Source organism: Pristiophorus japonicus, chromosome 17 (assembly GCF_044704955.1).
Source record: "Pristiophorus japonicus isolate sPriJap1 chromosome 17, sPriJap1.hap1, whole genome shotgun sequence".
Classification (NCBI taxonomy): domain Eukaryota; kingdom Metazoa; phylum Chordata; class Chondrichthyes; family Pristiophoridae; genus Pristiophorus; species Pristiophorus japonicus.
In genome coordinates, this window is record NC_091993.1 from 19474008 (window position 1) to 19489149 (window position 15142).

Genomic DNA, 15142 nt, shown 5'->3' on the forward strand with positions numbered 1-15142 from the left:
TGATCATTTGAAGGATGGTTCGATAAGGATTTCCCCAATAATTGTTCCAGTCTGGAATTAAATTTCAATGTGCAATTTAAATGTCAATTGTTTTTTTCGAATACCAAATCACCGTGTGAAAGGAGGTCTCGATGACTGGGGAACACGTCAATGCTTCAATTCATCTTAACAGTGAGCTTGTTTACTTATTGTTTGATCAGTGAAGGCAATGAAGCAGAGCCTTGACCTGGAAGCCAGTTGTAATGTATTTGCTTTCATGGGGCCCGATTTTGGCCAACCATTTTCTTTGGCACACTGACCCTTTATGCGCTGACTTTATGTGCTGGAAAGGGCACCAAAAAACGTTCTTAGTATCCTGGCCCCTCTGCCGAGTGTCCCAGGTCCTGGCGCGGCGTCCATGGTGGAGTGGGGGGGGGGGGGGGGGGCGGAGCTACAGCCCTGCGCTGAAAACACTGCCGGCAGCTGTCCGCATGCGCAGTGGAGTCTGCGCGCATGCTCCTCGCCCTCCCAGCATGCCCTGCAAGCTGTCAGCAGGACCTGATGTTCGCTGCCCCTAGCCGTGGCCGAATGGTCGCCCACGTCTGAGTGCAGCCCAGGCTGCCAGAGCCCTACCTGAGATGCCGTCGAGCCCAGCCTTTCCTCTCCCTCCCTCCCCCATCTCGATACCGGCGAGCCCAGCCTTTCATCTCCCTCCCTCTTCCCCCCCCCCGTCCGATGCCAGTGAGCCCAGCCTTTCCTCTCCCCCCCACCCCCCTCCCGATGCCGTCGAGCCCAGCCTTTCCTCTCCCTCTCTCCCTTCCCCTTCCTTCCCCCTCCCCCCAGCCTCCCGATGCGTCTTTGCTGGCTGCCCCTATTCCACGCCAAATGGCCTCCCATACAGGCCGGCCTGCTGCCTTCCCCAGCCCAAGGTAGTATTTACTTCAAATATTTAATTGTTAATCAATTGTTTACCTGAGTTCTTTATTTTTATTTAGTTAATTGAACTTTTATTTGGAATGTTTGCTGCTTGGTGCTTGGGTGCAGGTCCTTACTTACTTACCTTATCCGATTTCTTAACTACCTGCAATGTTATTCAGAGCTGGCCACATACGCTGACCTAAGTCGATTTGGTGTAAGTGTTAGACGGCCAAAACTGGCGTAAGTGTCTGGGAACGCCCCCCTTTGAAAAAAAAACAGAACTAAAAAAAATCGTACCTAACGAAGTTACTCTTCAGCAACTTTATTGGGGAAAATGTTTTTTTTTTAAATTTAGGTCAGAAAAACCAACTTACTCCAAAAAAATTGATGCAAGTCATGGCCAAAATTGGGTCCCATGGTTTCTTGCTCAGGAATTCATAGCAACACATTGCTATCGACAACTAGTTGATTTATTAACAAAGGTTTAACAATCACACTACACATTACCCGTTCATCCACTAGGCTCACAACTGCATACCACATCGTGGATGACCTAGACCCAACTGTTAGGCATTTTTATTGAGTTTTATTAAGTCTTGTGAACATCATGTGATTGGCTAAGCCACTCACAATGCAACAGCTCTACAAACCTGTGAGCATACTCACGGGTGCACACATTACACCAATGATGCCCCATTAAAAATGAACGGGGTCAGGAATGAGCAATCTAGGAGGAATCAAGGTCTGGATGTGTTTCAAACAGCTTTCAGAATTTGATTGCTTTGTCCCCTCAATACAAGTGCTCAAACTCAGCATGTGAAGACCATGGTGGCTTCATAATGTCAGGATGATGATGTCAAACATTGCGTGCATCAAACCATGCTCCCTGCCCAACCTTTCCCTCAACGACTATCTTTCCCAGCTGTGACAGAGACTGTGGTTCTCTTATTGGACTGTTCAGCCACCTAAGAACTCATGTTAAGAGTGGAAGCAAGTCTTCCTTAATTTCGAGGGATTGCCTATGATGATGGCTACATCGACAGCCCAAGTAACTTGTGAAACTGCACTGCAGGCAATGGCCAGTGTATCCACTGGAACTACTTTCTCCAGAGTTCTAACTACCAAGAGATGTCTGCCAGTCCTGTTGCAGCTCATGTACTAACCAACCCAGTAATGTTGCTGCTGGGGACAGGAAATCAGTTACTCATAAAGCAAAGCATTTCAATAACCCTTAAAACATTTCTGACTGTCCATACGTCACTGCGACGTTACTCTGCTTATACAGAGTACTACTGACATCTACTGGTACACCAGCAGCAGCTTAGGACCCTTTCCGCCAAGTCTCTCGAGGTACGCTGACAGCGTGCCTTGAATATTGTCAGATTCATTTGGAGGATCTCACATTATCAACAACGCAAAGTCGTAAGGGTCAGATGTGGGATCGTGTTACAATCCCAATGTTCAGACCCCCCAAAACAACACTACACTAAAACTGAGGCAGCATCTTTCAGCTTCTCCTGATCAGCCCAGTTTCGGGGATTTCCTCTCATTGGTATTTGATTGCGAGAAACTGTCACAGTGGCTACACCAATCCCACAACTGCTTGTCGAGGCTTTTCCTGCTTATAGCTACTCGGGGCAAACAAAAGAAATAGAGCAGGGGTAGGCTATTTGGAGTCGAGCCTGCTCCGCCATTCAATAAGATCATGGCTGATCTGATCTTGGCCTCAACTCCACTTCCCTGCCCGCTCCCCATAACCCTTGACTCCATTATCGTTCAAAAATCTGTCTATCTCCACCTTAAATATATTCAATGACCCAGCCTCCACAGCTCTCTGGGGTAGAAAATTCCAAAGATTCATGACCCTTTGAGAGAAGAAATTCCTCCTCATTTCTGTTTTAAATGGACGACCCCTTATTCTGAAACTATGCTCCCTAATTCTAGATTCCCCCACGAGGGGAAACATCCTCTCTGCATCTACCCTGTCAAGCCCCTTCAGAATCTTATATGTTTCAATAAGATCACCTCTCATTCTTCTAAACTCCAATGAGTAGAGGCCCAACCTGCTCAACCTTTCTGCATAAGATAACCTCGTCATCTCAGGAATCAACCTCGTGAATCTTCTCTGAACTTCCTCCAATGCAAGTATATCCCTCCTTAAATACGGAGACCAAAACTGTATGCAGTACTCCATGTGTGGTCTCATCAATGCCATGCACATTTGTAGACTTCCCTACTTTTATACTCCATCCCCCTTGCAATAAAGGCCAACGTTCCATTCGCCTTCCTGATTATTTGCTGTACCTGCATGCTAGCTTTTTGTGTTTCATGTACAAGGTCTCCCAGGTCCCTCTGTGCCGCAGCATTTTGTAATCTCTCTCCATTTAAATAATAATTTGCTTTTTTATTTTTCTTAGCAAAGTGGATAATCTCACATTTTCCCACATTATACTCCATCTGCCAAATTTTTGCCCACTTACTGAGCCTGTCTATATCCCTTTGCAGACTCTTTGTGTCCTCCTCACAACGTGCTCTCCCACCCATCTTTGCATCATCAGCAAATTTGGCTACATTACACTCGGTCTCTTCATCCTGTGTTCTTCATCCAAGTCATTAATATAGATTGTAAACAGTTGGGGTCCCAGCACTGATCCTTGTGACACCTCACTAGTCACTGTTTGCCAACCGGAAAATGACCCATTTATCCCGACTCTCTGTTTTTGTTAGTTCGCCAATCCTCTATCCATGCTAATATATTACTCCCAACCCTGTGAGCTCTTATCTTGTGCAGTAACCTGGATTTTCAGACGGTAACTGATGTGAGTCCAAGTAAGAGACTTGCTCTAGAACTTAAAGGACATGGGGCTAGAACCTCCACTTTTGTGCTTATCGCCCAAAAATGGGCGTTATTTCTGGCGTGGGCATTAAAAAAGGGTTTTCACATCACCGGCTTCTCACCCATTCTCAAAACACCTAGTTTACATTTTTGAAAATGGGAGTTACTGCGAGCAATATCAAATGGGCGGTAGCATTACATTTTTTTGACCTGCCATAAAGTGTAGCTGTCCTTAGCAACGGCATGGCAATGCTCGATTCCCACTATTCTGGGGGTCAAGGGTCACCATGACTTGCGCAGAAGAGGAGACAGAGTGAGAGGGAGCTCAGAGGGACTGAAGGCGTGGCTGGGTGTGGCGTGGCTGCTTTTGGAGGAAGGAGGGAGACTTTAGAGCTTCACAGCAAGTAGGCAAACAAAAATTAGCTGTTACCAGCCACATATTTGACCGAATTTGCCCTATAATGGAGAGAGAGGAGGAGGCAACACAGCACATTGTGGAGACTGACGTTGGAGAGAGCAGTGAGGTGGGAGAGGAGCACATTGGAGGCCGCAAAAGAGTCAGGAGGTTCCCACCTCACTGCTCTCTCCAACGTCAGTCTCCACAATGTGCTGTGTTGCCTCCTCCTCTCTCTCCATTATAGGGCAAATGCCTCCCTCCTGCAGAAGGTCGAGTTACGCTGGGGTGATTTGATACAGGGAGGGCGGAGGAAGCCCACCCCGAAGGCCTACCAGAGGATATGGACCGAGATAGCAGAGGTGGTCTCATTGGCGACCAACAAGGTGCGTGAGGGCAACCAATGCCGCAAACGATGGAACGACCTTGTGAGATCTGAAAGAGTAAGTATTACATTGATTTACATGTACTTATGTATTTATATAATTTGATTTGTAACATTCATGAGTGGCTATTAGCAGATGTGAGGTCTTGCACTTTTACCGGGAATGTTTTATTCAAAGCCTGTGGTCACGGTGTATGTCTTTAGGTAAAGAATGATAATAATCTTAATAATCATGATTACATCTGTCGGTTATGTGCTGTATCAGTCTCTGTGACAGTACCTAGCAATGATATCACACAATGATCTTATGCCATGTCCTCCTATCACCTTTTACAGAAGAAGCTATCAACCATGAGGTCCGTGCAGAGGCGTTCAGGTGGGGGGCCACCAGTCCCCAGCGACATCACAGAGATGGGGGAGCAAGTGCTCGCACTCGTGGGGAAGCACCCCCAGACAGCCACGGATGCATCTGCAGACCCTGAAATGATGCCACGTGAGTAAAGCTTACACCATTGAGTTATGTAAAGTCTTTAGATGCCGCACCCACTCATATCCGAACAATCATATACGATAGATGATTTCTAAAAGTGTCATATAAATAATGCTGGCCTAATGAAAATCATTGCAATGCACAATGTGTTGATGGTCATGAAATGTGATGTCTGTGCTATTTTGATAGCGGTGGTGCTTTTGTTGTGTATATGCTGTGTGTAGCACTGGACTCAACTTGTCACCCTAGCACCCCCTTCTCCTCTAATAACCTCATTTGTGTTTTGCAGCTCAGCCAGCAGCGCGTCCCAAGGCAAGACCTAAGGCCAGAAGGTGGGGGCGCAGGGCAGGAGTCGGTGGATGATCCTACTACATCTGGTGCTGAGGAGCTCCGATTCTCACCCGTCAATCCGCTGGGTCTGTTCTCAACGGATGAGAGCGCGGACTTCGAAGAACCTGCATCGCCATGCTCCAGAAGCCATTCCACCCCAAGGCCATCTAGTGGTCCTCCAGTCATTCCCGTCTCCACTCTGGAGGTACCAGCCCCAAGCACCTCTCCACAGGGCACCCCATTTGCCCCCAGAACAGCGCCGATCCTGCGGAGGCCTCGTGGACGCAGCAGGTCTATTCCACAAGTGCGACATGACAGCAGAGAGATGGTACAGTTGTCCAGGAGGACTGTAGATATTGGTGACCAGCTCATCGAAGCACTGGGGGGCATATCCCGACAGCTGGCCACCATGACCGAGTACATTCCACGCATGGCGGAGTCCCTGGATGCGATAGCCAGGAACACTGTTGCCACAGGCCTCCCAGTGGTCCCCGAGCGCGGCACTCCACCCCTAGGTTCCGCACCACCACTTCGAACGACAGATGAGAGCAAAGACCAAGATCCTGCTTCTGCATCAGAGAATGTTGCCCCTTCAGCACCCCCCGCTCCCGTACCCATGCAACCACCGCATCTGCCTCCATCCCCCGCAATGAGGCACTGCCTGAGGAGCTCCTCGGCCAGGTGCCGTGGAGTGAGGAGTGGAAGGGGTAGAGGTGGGGAGAAGAAGAAGATGGGGGAAGGAAAGTGAGGTGCATGTGCACAGGTGATGGCTGTGTTATATTTCCATCTGGGTGTATGCAATTTGTTGCACTGTATGGGGGCTGGGGACCACGCTCCTGCTTTGCCTTTATATTCTGTGTTGCTAGACATGTTGAACATGTGATTTATGTCAATGGTGGAAAATGTGGGTTGTGGGCGGGGGTTGGGTGTTATTGGCTGTGATACTTATGATTTCAGACCAATGGTGGTATTAAACTTTTGTTATTGAACATAACCTTGTTGCGCATTGTCTCAGATAGCTGGACCGTTATACACTGGTGATTCCTTACCATGAAAGGGTTAAATACAACTTATCAATCAACGTAAACTTTAACTGGCACCAAGATGATGGGCACCATTGATGTCTGAGCTGCACACACACAGCAGTGTGTCAGCGTTGTCACTCACATCAGCGCTCTTTCAGGCAAATCTTTCAGATATCAGCTCCTCACGCAAGAGTGGGATTTAACAAATGTCAGCCACACCGCTGGCATTTGTTCCGGTTAGTTCCACTTTTTGGGGCGGTTTTTTGAGCGAGCAATATTCTGGGCTATATGTGTGCGAGATGGTGAAATTGACGATGGGCGATCTCCATGGCCGCTAGTTTGGGTAAATATGCTCTTTACGACAAAAAACAGTGGCCGGGTGTTCATATTGAATCTCGCCGTTAATTCCGTGCAGAAAGTAACCCTGGGCGATATTATGGGCGTTGATTTCGCCCATTCTGCTGATTACGCCCCAAAAAAGGGAGCGGGCGGTAATATTTTTTCCCATCGTTAAGCACATGGGGAAAGTAACGCTCACCGATAAGTCACCTAAAAAAGCCCGTTGGTTTCCATTTTGTGCCAAAATTGGCGATATATGGGCGTTATACGTCATTTCAGCAGTAAAATGGGCATTAAGTGGGCGTTAAGCATGCAAAAAAAGTGGAGTTTCTAGTCCAAGGTATTAAAGGGAATGTAGCTACATGGATAGAGAGATGTAAAGGAACAGACAGCAAGGAGTTGGGGTAACTGGATGTTCTTTGGGTTGCCGACTCATGCCATGCTCCAGGGTTCAATGATTTCTATTCATAAAAGTGCTTTGGACATGATCACAAAAGGAATAATATAGAAGTTTGCTGACATCAAACTGTGAAGAACAATGCAGGAGATTGCAAGAGAACATAGACAGGTGTTCAACATTGGGAGGTGTTTTGATAAGGAAAATCAAGAAAACTAATTTCTTGCTGGTGCAGTTCAATGCAGAGAAACATGAAATTATAAATTTTGGGAAAAAAGAGGGAATATACAATAAATAGTAAGACTGTTAAAAGAATGTAGGAACAGAGAGCGATAGAGTGAAAATACATAGGCCGAGAAGTTCGTCTCCTTTGCGCTTCCTGTTAACACCTCCGGGGGGCGATAACGGGGCGCTACCGGCTTTGCCACCAGGCATGGCGAGAGTACCGACACCCGCGAAATTCCCATCGAGGTTGGCGGCGGCGGTAACCCCTAGCGTCACGATTGCCTGCGCCCGGAGGTCGTGACGTCATCGTGCTGCGGTTCCACCCCCTGCAGCATCACCGGGCACCAACACCGACAGCTGAGTGAGGTGTTGTTAGGGAGGCCGGGCGCTTGGAGAGCGCTATCTAAAGGGAATGATGGTTGCGTCAATGAAAAAGGTTTCTGAATGCGTTACTTCCAGTTTTGAGCATTTTCTTCGGCTGCAATTGATCACCCCTGCCCTCGGCTCGAGAACGTGGGGCTGATCGTCGCGGATCATGGCTGCCGTCGGCGTTAAGGGATATCCTTTCCACGCAGAGCCTGCGGCAATGGCCCTTCCCTTCAAGCGAGGGAAGGAACTTTCGATCCCAGAAGCGCTGCACGGTACATCGGGCAGTGCTCTGCCGCTACCGCCCCTCTTGCCGGCTTTAGCACTCCAAGGGAAGTGGTCATGCTTGGTTTAACGTTCCACTTCCTTCCTGAAGTGCTGAACCGGAAGTTCGCATTGACGTAGCACCCAGCGATACTTTTGCGCTACTGCAAAAGTTATCGCCCCAAACGGGGTGCTTCGCAATTTATTCCCCCCATAGATCTTTATAGGTGCAAGTGCCCAGAACTGGGACAAATGAGATTCTGGATTTCATATGCACATTGAATAGAAAAGTAAGGAAGTGATCCAAGGTATCGGTTCGACCACAGTTGGAATACTTCACAGACTTCCGGGCACCAATGTTCCCGCTAAGCTGCGTGACCTGATCTGCAAGGATCCACACAGGATGCTCACCGGCTCTTACATTGTAGATACAGCGCATGCACAAACATTTGAATGGGCCACGCCTTGGGGGAGGCAGGCCGCAAAGGAGGCAGTGCAGCTTACCGGGGACATTGTTGGGCAGCCCAGTATAATAGGTGTTGTGTACACATAAATAACTGACAAACTGAGCCAGGAGAAATGTAACTTAACTTAACTGTACTTTTATACAACCCAAAATGGAGTCTCAAACCGGCATGAACCAGGATGAGTACAGCAACTGTGAATAGCTCCCGCAGGGTCCTTAGAGCAATGGACAGGGTGCAGCATAGATTGACTGCAATGTTACCAAGAACGAGGAATTGCAGATATTAAGAAAGGTTTAAAGAATTGGAACTGGTTTCACTCAAACAGAAAAGATGAAGGGGAAATTGAAAAGAGGTTCTCAAAATGATGCATAGTTTCGTGCGAGCAAATAGTGAAAGGTTGGTCAATGAGTAACAAGGGGGGCACAGACTGAGGATTGTCACTCGAAGAGTGAGTTTACACAGCGGGCTACTAGAACATGGAATATTTAAGCACAAATTACTGTTAACACAAAGATAATAACAGTATGTTAAAGGAAACTGGTTCTGCATTTGAAAAGGAACAATATGAAAATATACAGAGAATGGGTAAGAAAATAGGATACTGTTCCAGTAGCAGAGTTAGTACTGACATGGGTACGATGGGCCGAATGGTCTCCTTCTGTCATTTCTATCATCTGAGGATAGTGTATCACCTGTTGATAAAACTGCAGTTTTGAAAATTGTGATTAATGCCTCGTCGCCCACTAATAGAGCGAGTGATTGGTGGCTCGGGTCCATGTTTGCATTAGCACGTGATGACCAAACTGATCATGAATGTTTGGATTTCGCAAATGGTTTCTTCTTCATGTTTGCTGAACATTGCGCTTGTGAGTAGAGCAGATGTCACTCTGCAAATCTGATGCGCAAGAACCGCTCCCTATAACTACAGGTCTGTCTGCCGCCTGAATGTGGAACTTAGAGCCACTCGTGAGACCTGTTGCCTTCTCCTTGAATGTGCTAGAGAGATGAATATTGACATCACTGGAGTAAGGGGTCGCGTGGGAAGTGGCTGTACAGGCGCCCAAGTGTATGGTCAGTCTATGGCAGATGCTATTTTGTTTTTGCTATGTGGCAGAGACAAGTTTCACCTTGCACTTGTTTGATGTTGGTGTACTCTGCTTGCATCAGAAAACTCGAATTTGAAGAGATTATGGGGCCGGAAATTGCCCCGCGCCCCGATCGGGAGCGGTACCTTCCAGGCTGGGACTTATATCGCCCGGCCTGGAGGTCCCCCCCCCCCTGGACGCGGAATTGGGAATGTGTACCCCTCCAAGGAAGCAGAGGACTCGCTTCGCATCCTTGGAGGGCCCCACTCGGGGCGGGAGCGCGGCGCTGAGTCCAGCTCAGGAGGCCAGCCCTACGAGGAGCATCTGCGGAGCACTGACGCACCACAACGCCCCTCCCCTTCATTTAAAGGGGCGGGCCGCTGCACACTCTGCGGACCCTTTAGTAGCTGCCACGAGGCCACCAGGGATCCAATCGACTGGGCCAGCTGGGCACCCATAACGGAGTGCCGGGCTGCAGGATGACGGCCCGGTCGATGTGAGGGCCGCCATTGTCGGGTCGACGCAAGAGTCGGCCGACAAAATAAAATGGCGGCCCAGGCTGCTAAAGGCTTCCCCTTCAAGGGGCGACCCGGCAGCAGTTGTGCGCCAGCCTAGCGGCCCGCGGGGTCATTTTCCCCATGGAGCGCAAAGGGTTCGGCGCAGGGCGATAAGAGGTCGGCAGGCACGCCGATGATGTCATCGGCGGGCATGCGCCGGCCCGCGACGCAGTGCTACCAATACATCGCCCCACCCCCCCCAAACTTCCGGGGCAATTTCACGGGAGGTGCATTCACCCCCCTCACCCGGGCAAAAACTTAATTGCACCCCCTTAGCGCTCATAGGTGGCGCTAACGTGGCTATAAAAAAGGGGCAAATTTGGCTCCATATGTTTTTCAGAAATCGTGGCTTGACAAGTATTTGCTCAGTGATAGCGAGGGTTCATATCATTGCTGAGGCTGGTCGGTTATATGTGGCATCTATCTGTACACAGTGAGGAAGTGGTCTTCAGTGATAAAGTAGATCTCATCATGATAATGTTGGAACTGATAGGAGCTCGTGTACTATGTAAATTATGGCAGTTATAGTCATTGTGATTGTGGATTATTTCCATCAGCAATCAGACAATCTCTATCTGCAAGTTTGTGAAGTCTTGGCAACTCATGTGGATGATGGAGCTGTGTCTGTAACTGTCAATGCTCTGTAGACATTTCCTGGCTTTGTGTGGAATCCACTTTTAAAAAGAATAAAATGTACTTACTGCCAATAACATGTATTTCTAGAAATTGCATATGGTTAAGTTAATTTCACCTTTGTATATGGTTCCTTTGTCCGGGTTTCTCTCTGCTGAATCATAATGTGTGTCAAAATACTGGAAAATCACCAAAAAACTTGAAAAATTCAAAATTTCTGGGGGAGAGACATGTCAGCAGACTCCTTAACGTATACATTTGACAATCACTTCGTGCTTTAAAAACATTAAAACCCACCACAGCAAAACCTGCAGGTGCAGCTTAAGTCACAAGTTCATGTCTCGCTTCACCCTCTGTGTAACTACAGCTTTCAATTTGAGCAGAGTAAGGAACTGAATTGCAGAATGGTATCTAAAAACACGATTAGAAATCTAAAAATCTAACTGTACCGAAAAGGAATTTAATTTATTCATTGGCCTGGCTTTGGCTAGAGGCGTCTATTCAGCGCCGTTTTCTCAGTTGTAAATTTTTGTTGAGTTTGCTTTTATTCGTTCCTGGGATGTGGGCATTGCTGGCAAGACCAGCATTTATTGTCCATCCCTAATTGCCCTTGAGAAGGTGGTGGTGAGCCGCCTTCTTAAACCGCTGTAGTCCGTGTGGTCACCTTTCAGGGTCTGTGCTGATGAAGCTTTTCTGAGTTTTGTTAGTTGGCATGTATGCTTACAAGGGTCCTTCCCCAAATCAGTTGTGCATACAGCAGGAGTACCAGCTCCCTTCCCCTCTCCCTCCCCCTTTCCAGGGAGTCAGTGCCTCACTGACTGGCAGCCTTGGGTTTCACACATAGTAAAACACACCAGTCTATACTGACATTATTTCTCTAGCAATTATAAGCCCTAAAACAATCAGCACATAATTACCCAAAGTATGCTCCCACAACTGCCCAGCAATCACATAAACATACACAGCTCAATTTTCACTGAATTTAACAAAACATGAAAAACATATTTGTCGCAACGCCCCTCCGGAAGCCATTTTGTTGTCCTCCAAAGTGTGCCCTGACTGAACTTCAACTCACACTTGCCCTGGAGCACGCCCTCCACAGGTGTCAAAAGGGTATTACACTGACTGAGGCCGCTTACAATCTGCAGCCAAACTCGACAAGCACAAGGAAACGCGACTAGGCCAACATCCCCAGCATTGAAGGACTGACCACATTTGATCAGCTCCGCTAGGCAGGGCACATTGTTCGCATGCCTGACACGAGTGGGACTGCAAGGTTCAGTACTGTTACTGGCTGCCGAATTATTGTGATGGTGTTCCGACGCGCGCACGTGCATCTGTTATTTATTACTCACAGTGTTGCGCAGCAAATGTAATGTGGCTGATCATGATGCAAAAGGTTTTAAAGGCCAAAGGAAAAGTGAAAAATATTTGTACTTACACGTCTCCGGGTGCTTCCCGAGGCTGTGGGTCTGGCGGAAATACTGTGGGTTCTCAATCACCGGGATCCGGGTCATCCCAATAACAACCGCGTCTGGTCCAACGTCCATAGACGAGGGCGTGATAATCCCATGATTGATATGGTGCAGTGGGCTGCCAGAATCTTCCTCGCCGCTGATCACGGCCACTGGTCCTGCAACACACGAGAAAAATGGGCATAAACATTTCTCACATATCACACCAGGATTTAGAACATTGCCCCGTTTTGTGCCTTAAAATCATACACTGCCATCTACCATCACCCTAAAGCTCATGGTCTACAGGGCTGTAGTCATACCCGCCCTCCTGTATGGCTCAGAGACATGGACCATGTACAGTAGACACCTCAAGTCGATGGAGAAATACCACCAATGATGTCTCCGCAAGATTTTGCAAATCCCCTGGGGGGATGGATGCTCCAACGTTAGCGTCCTTGATCAGGCCAACATCCCCAGCATTGAAGCACTGACCACACTTGATCAGCTCCACTGGGCGGGCCACATTGTTCGCATGCCTGACACGAGACTCTCAAAGCAAGCGCTCTATTCGGAACTCCTTCACGGCAAAAGAGCCAAAGGTGGACAGAGGAAACGTTACAAGGACACCCTCAAAGCCTTCCTGATAAAATGCAACATCCCCACTGACACCTGAGAGTCCCTGGCCAAAGACCGCCCTAAATGGAGGAAGTGCATCCGGGAGGGCGCTGAGCACCTCGAGCCTCGTCGCCAAAAGCATGCAGAAATCAAGCGCAAGTAACGGAAAGAGCATGTGGCAAACCAGTCCCACCCATCCTTTCCCTCAACAACTATCTGTCCCACCTGTGACAGGGACTGTGGTTCTCGTATTGGACTGTTCAGCCACCTAAGGACTCATTTTTAGAGTGGAAGCAAATCTTCCTCGATTCCGAGGGACTGTCTACGATGATGATGATGATGATGATGAAACCTAACAGCATTCACCCCATACACTGTCAAACCTGCGACTCAGATGTGACTCCTCCACATTGTGACTGGAATGATTCTTACACAGTGCTACTGGCATGTAATTACAGAGGAGAACTGTTAAATGAATATGATTTTGCCAAGCAATTTTATTCTTTTCACTGTTGTATCAAGTTTGATTGTCATGTGATTATGCCTTACACACTGAAAAAAAGACATGCACTTATACATCACCATTCACGACCTTTTGGAGTATAGTCACTGTTGTAATGTGGGAAACACGGCAGCCAATTTGCGCATAGCAAGCTCCCACAAAACAGCAATGTGATAATGAACAGATAATCTGTTTTTTTATGGTGATGTTGGTTGAGGGATAAAAGGGGTTAACTCCCCTGCTCTTCTTCAAAATAGTGCCATGGGATCTTTAACGTCCACCTGAGAGGGCAGACAGGACCTCGGTTTAAAGTTTCATCCAAATGACGGCACCTGCAACAGTGCAGCACTCCCTCAGCACTGCACTGGATTGTCAGCCTAGATTTTTGTGCTCAAATCCCTGAAGTGGGACTTGAACCTGTTAAGTCCTGACTAATGTACTGACCTACACGAGGCACATGCTGAAGTCAAGGTCACTCAGGACCTGTACCTTTAATTCCAGCTCTCCAGTGCTGCACTTGCCTGAGACCTCCCTTTATATACCACAGTGGGACAGGTATGGAGTGTCTCCTGCAAGTGCACCCCTAGTGGTAAGGTATGCTTATTGTTACAGGTCCTATTCAGTTACAGTCATGTATAGCATGGTAAGATGCAGTTATATACAGTAATGTGAGATACATGACAGAACCCACAACCTTCTGACTTAGAGATGAGGGTGCTACCCACTGAGCCACATCTGACAGGGAGACTGGTGCGTGCTTACTACTCACCGAGCGGGACTGATTGCTGACACTAGTTTGATTTGCTGGCGCATACTTTGAAAAAATACCCTTAGAGTAGTTTGTTTCCTAAAAGCTCCAGCTGCCACCCACAAACAGTTGCCTTATTTCATATTTAAAATTCCACAGGGATACAGGCCTCCCACGGTCCGTGAAGTCCAGGTCACATCTTTGCTCAGAATGAGTTTTGATATCAGATAGAGTTCAACAGATTGAAAAGCCATTTCAGTGTACGAAACAGGGTTTATTTCCTTTAAGAGTCAGCTGATTTGAAATAGGCTACTGAGTGCAGCTGAGCTGTGGCAGGTATTCATGTTAAATACTCCACTGGGTCCCTGCCCCACGCACAATGTCAAATTCCTCTCGGACGACCTGCAGGCACTAATGGCTATCAGGGGACCACAACAAAGCTATTAACGGGAACACACATCAACTGCATTTTTGAAAATGTGATCCCACCAAAGTAAAAGATCGAAACTGTTTCAGGGAATAACAAAGTATAACTTCCACGGAGCAAAATCAGTCAGAAAAATACCAGGAACATGCTTGGAAAAATCTCTACCTCCAGTTTGTAAGCAGGCCGTGAGAGCCCAAGTATAAGAGAAGACACTGTTCAGGAAATTCCAGCTTGCAAGCCAGAAACTCATGCACAAAGACAGCAATATGCGCCAATGAAAATGGAAGGCGGCCATTTTATTTTACAATATGGCCGTGCGGGCTATTTCAAAAGAGTGAATCTGAGGGATATTTTTCTGACTCTACGCTCTCAGCGGGAGTGTTAATCAGAAATTCAGGTGTGCGCTGTGCATTATATTCTGAACATCCATTTAAATAGTAAAAAAAAAACACACACAACAGTGTGTTGAACCATGTTCCCTAAGGTGGGGTTTCCTGCTGGAAACGCATTGTTAATAGAAAAAAAGAGAAAAATCTTGCATTTTTATATGACCTTTCACGACCTCAGGTTGTCCCAAAGCATTTTACAGCCAAGGAAGTACTTTTGAACTGTAGTTAATGTTGTAATGTAAGAAACGCAGCAGTCAATTTGCAAGCTCCCACAAACAGCGATGAGATAAGTGATCACATAATCTGTTTTAAGT

The 15142-nt window shown here is 47.5% G+C and overlaps 1 protein-coding gene across 2 annotated transcripts in view; it reads right to left on the bottom strand.

Moving 5' to 3' along the window:
- LOC139227587 (NT-3 growth factor receptor-like) overlaps positions 1-15142 on the bottom strand; it is a 636555-nt gene that overhangs the window by 175706 nt on the left and 445707 nt on the right. For both annotated transcript variants that reach the window (XM_070858451.1, XM_070858450.1), the window contains exon 10: positions 12132-12323. In XM_070858451.1, the coding sequence (XP_070714552.1) occupies positions 12132-12323 (192 nt within the window). The remainder of the gene's footprint in view (positions 1-12131; positions 12324-15142) is intronic.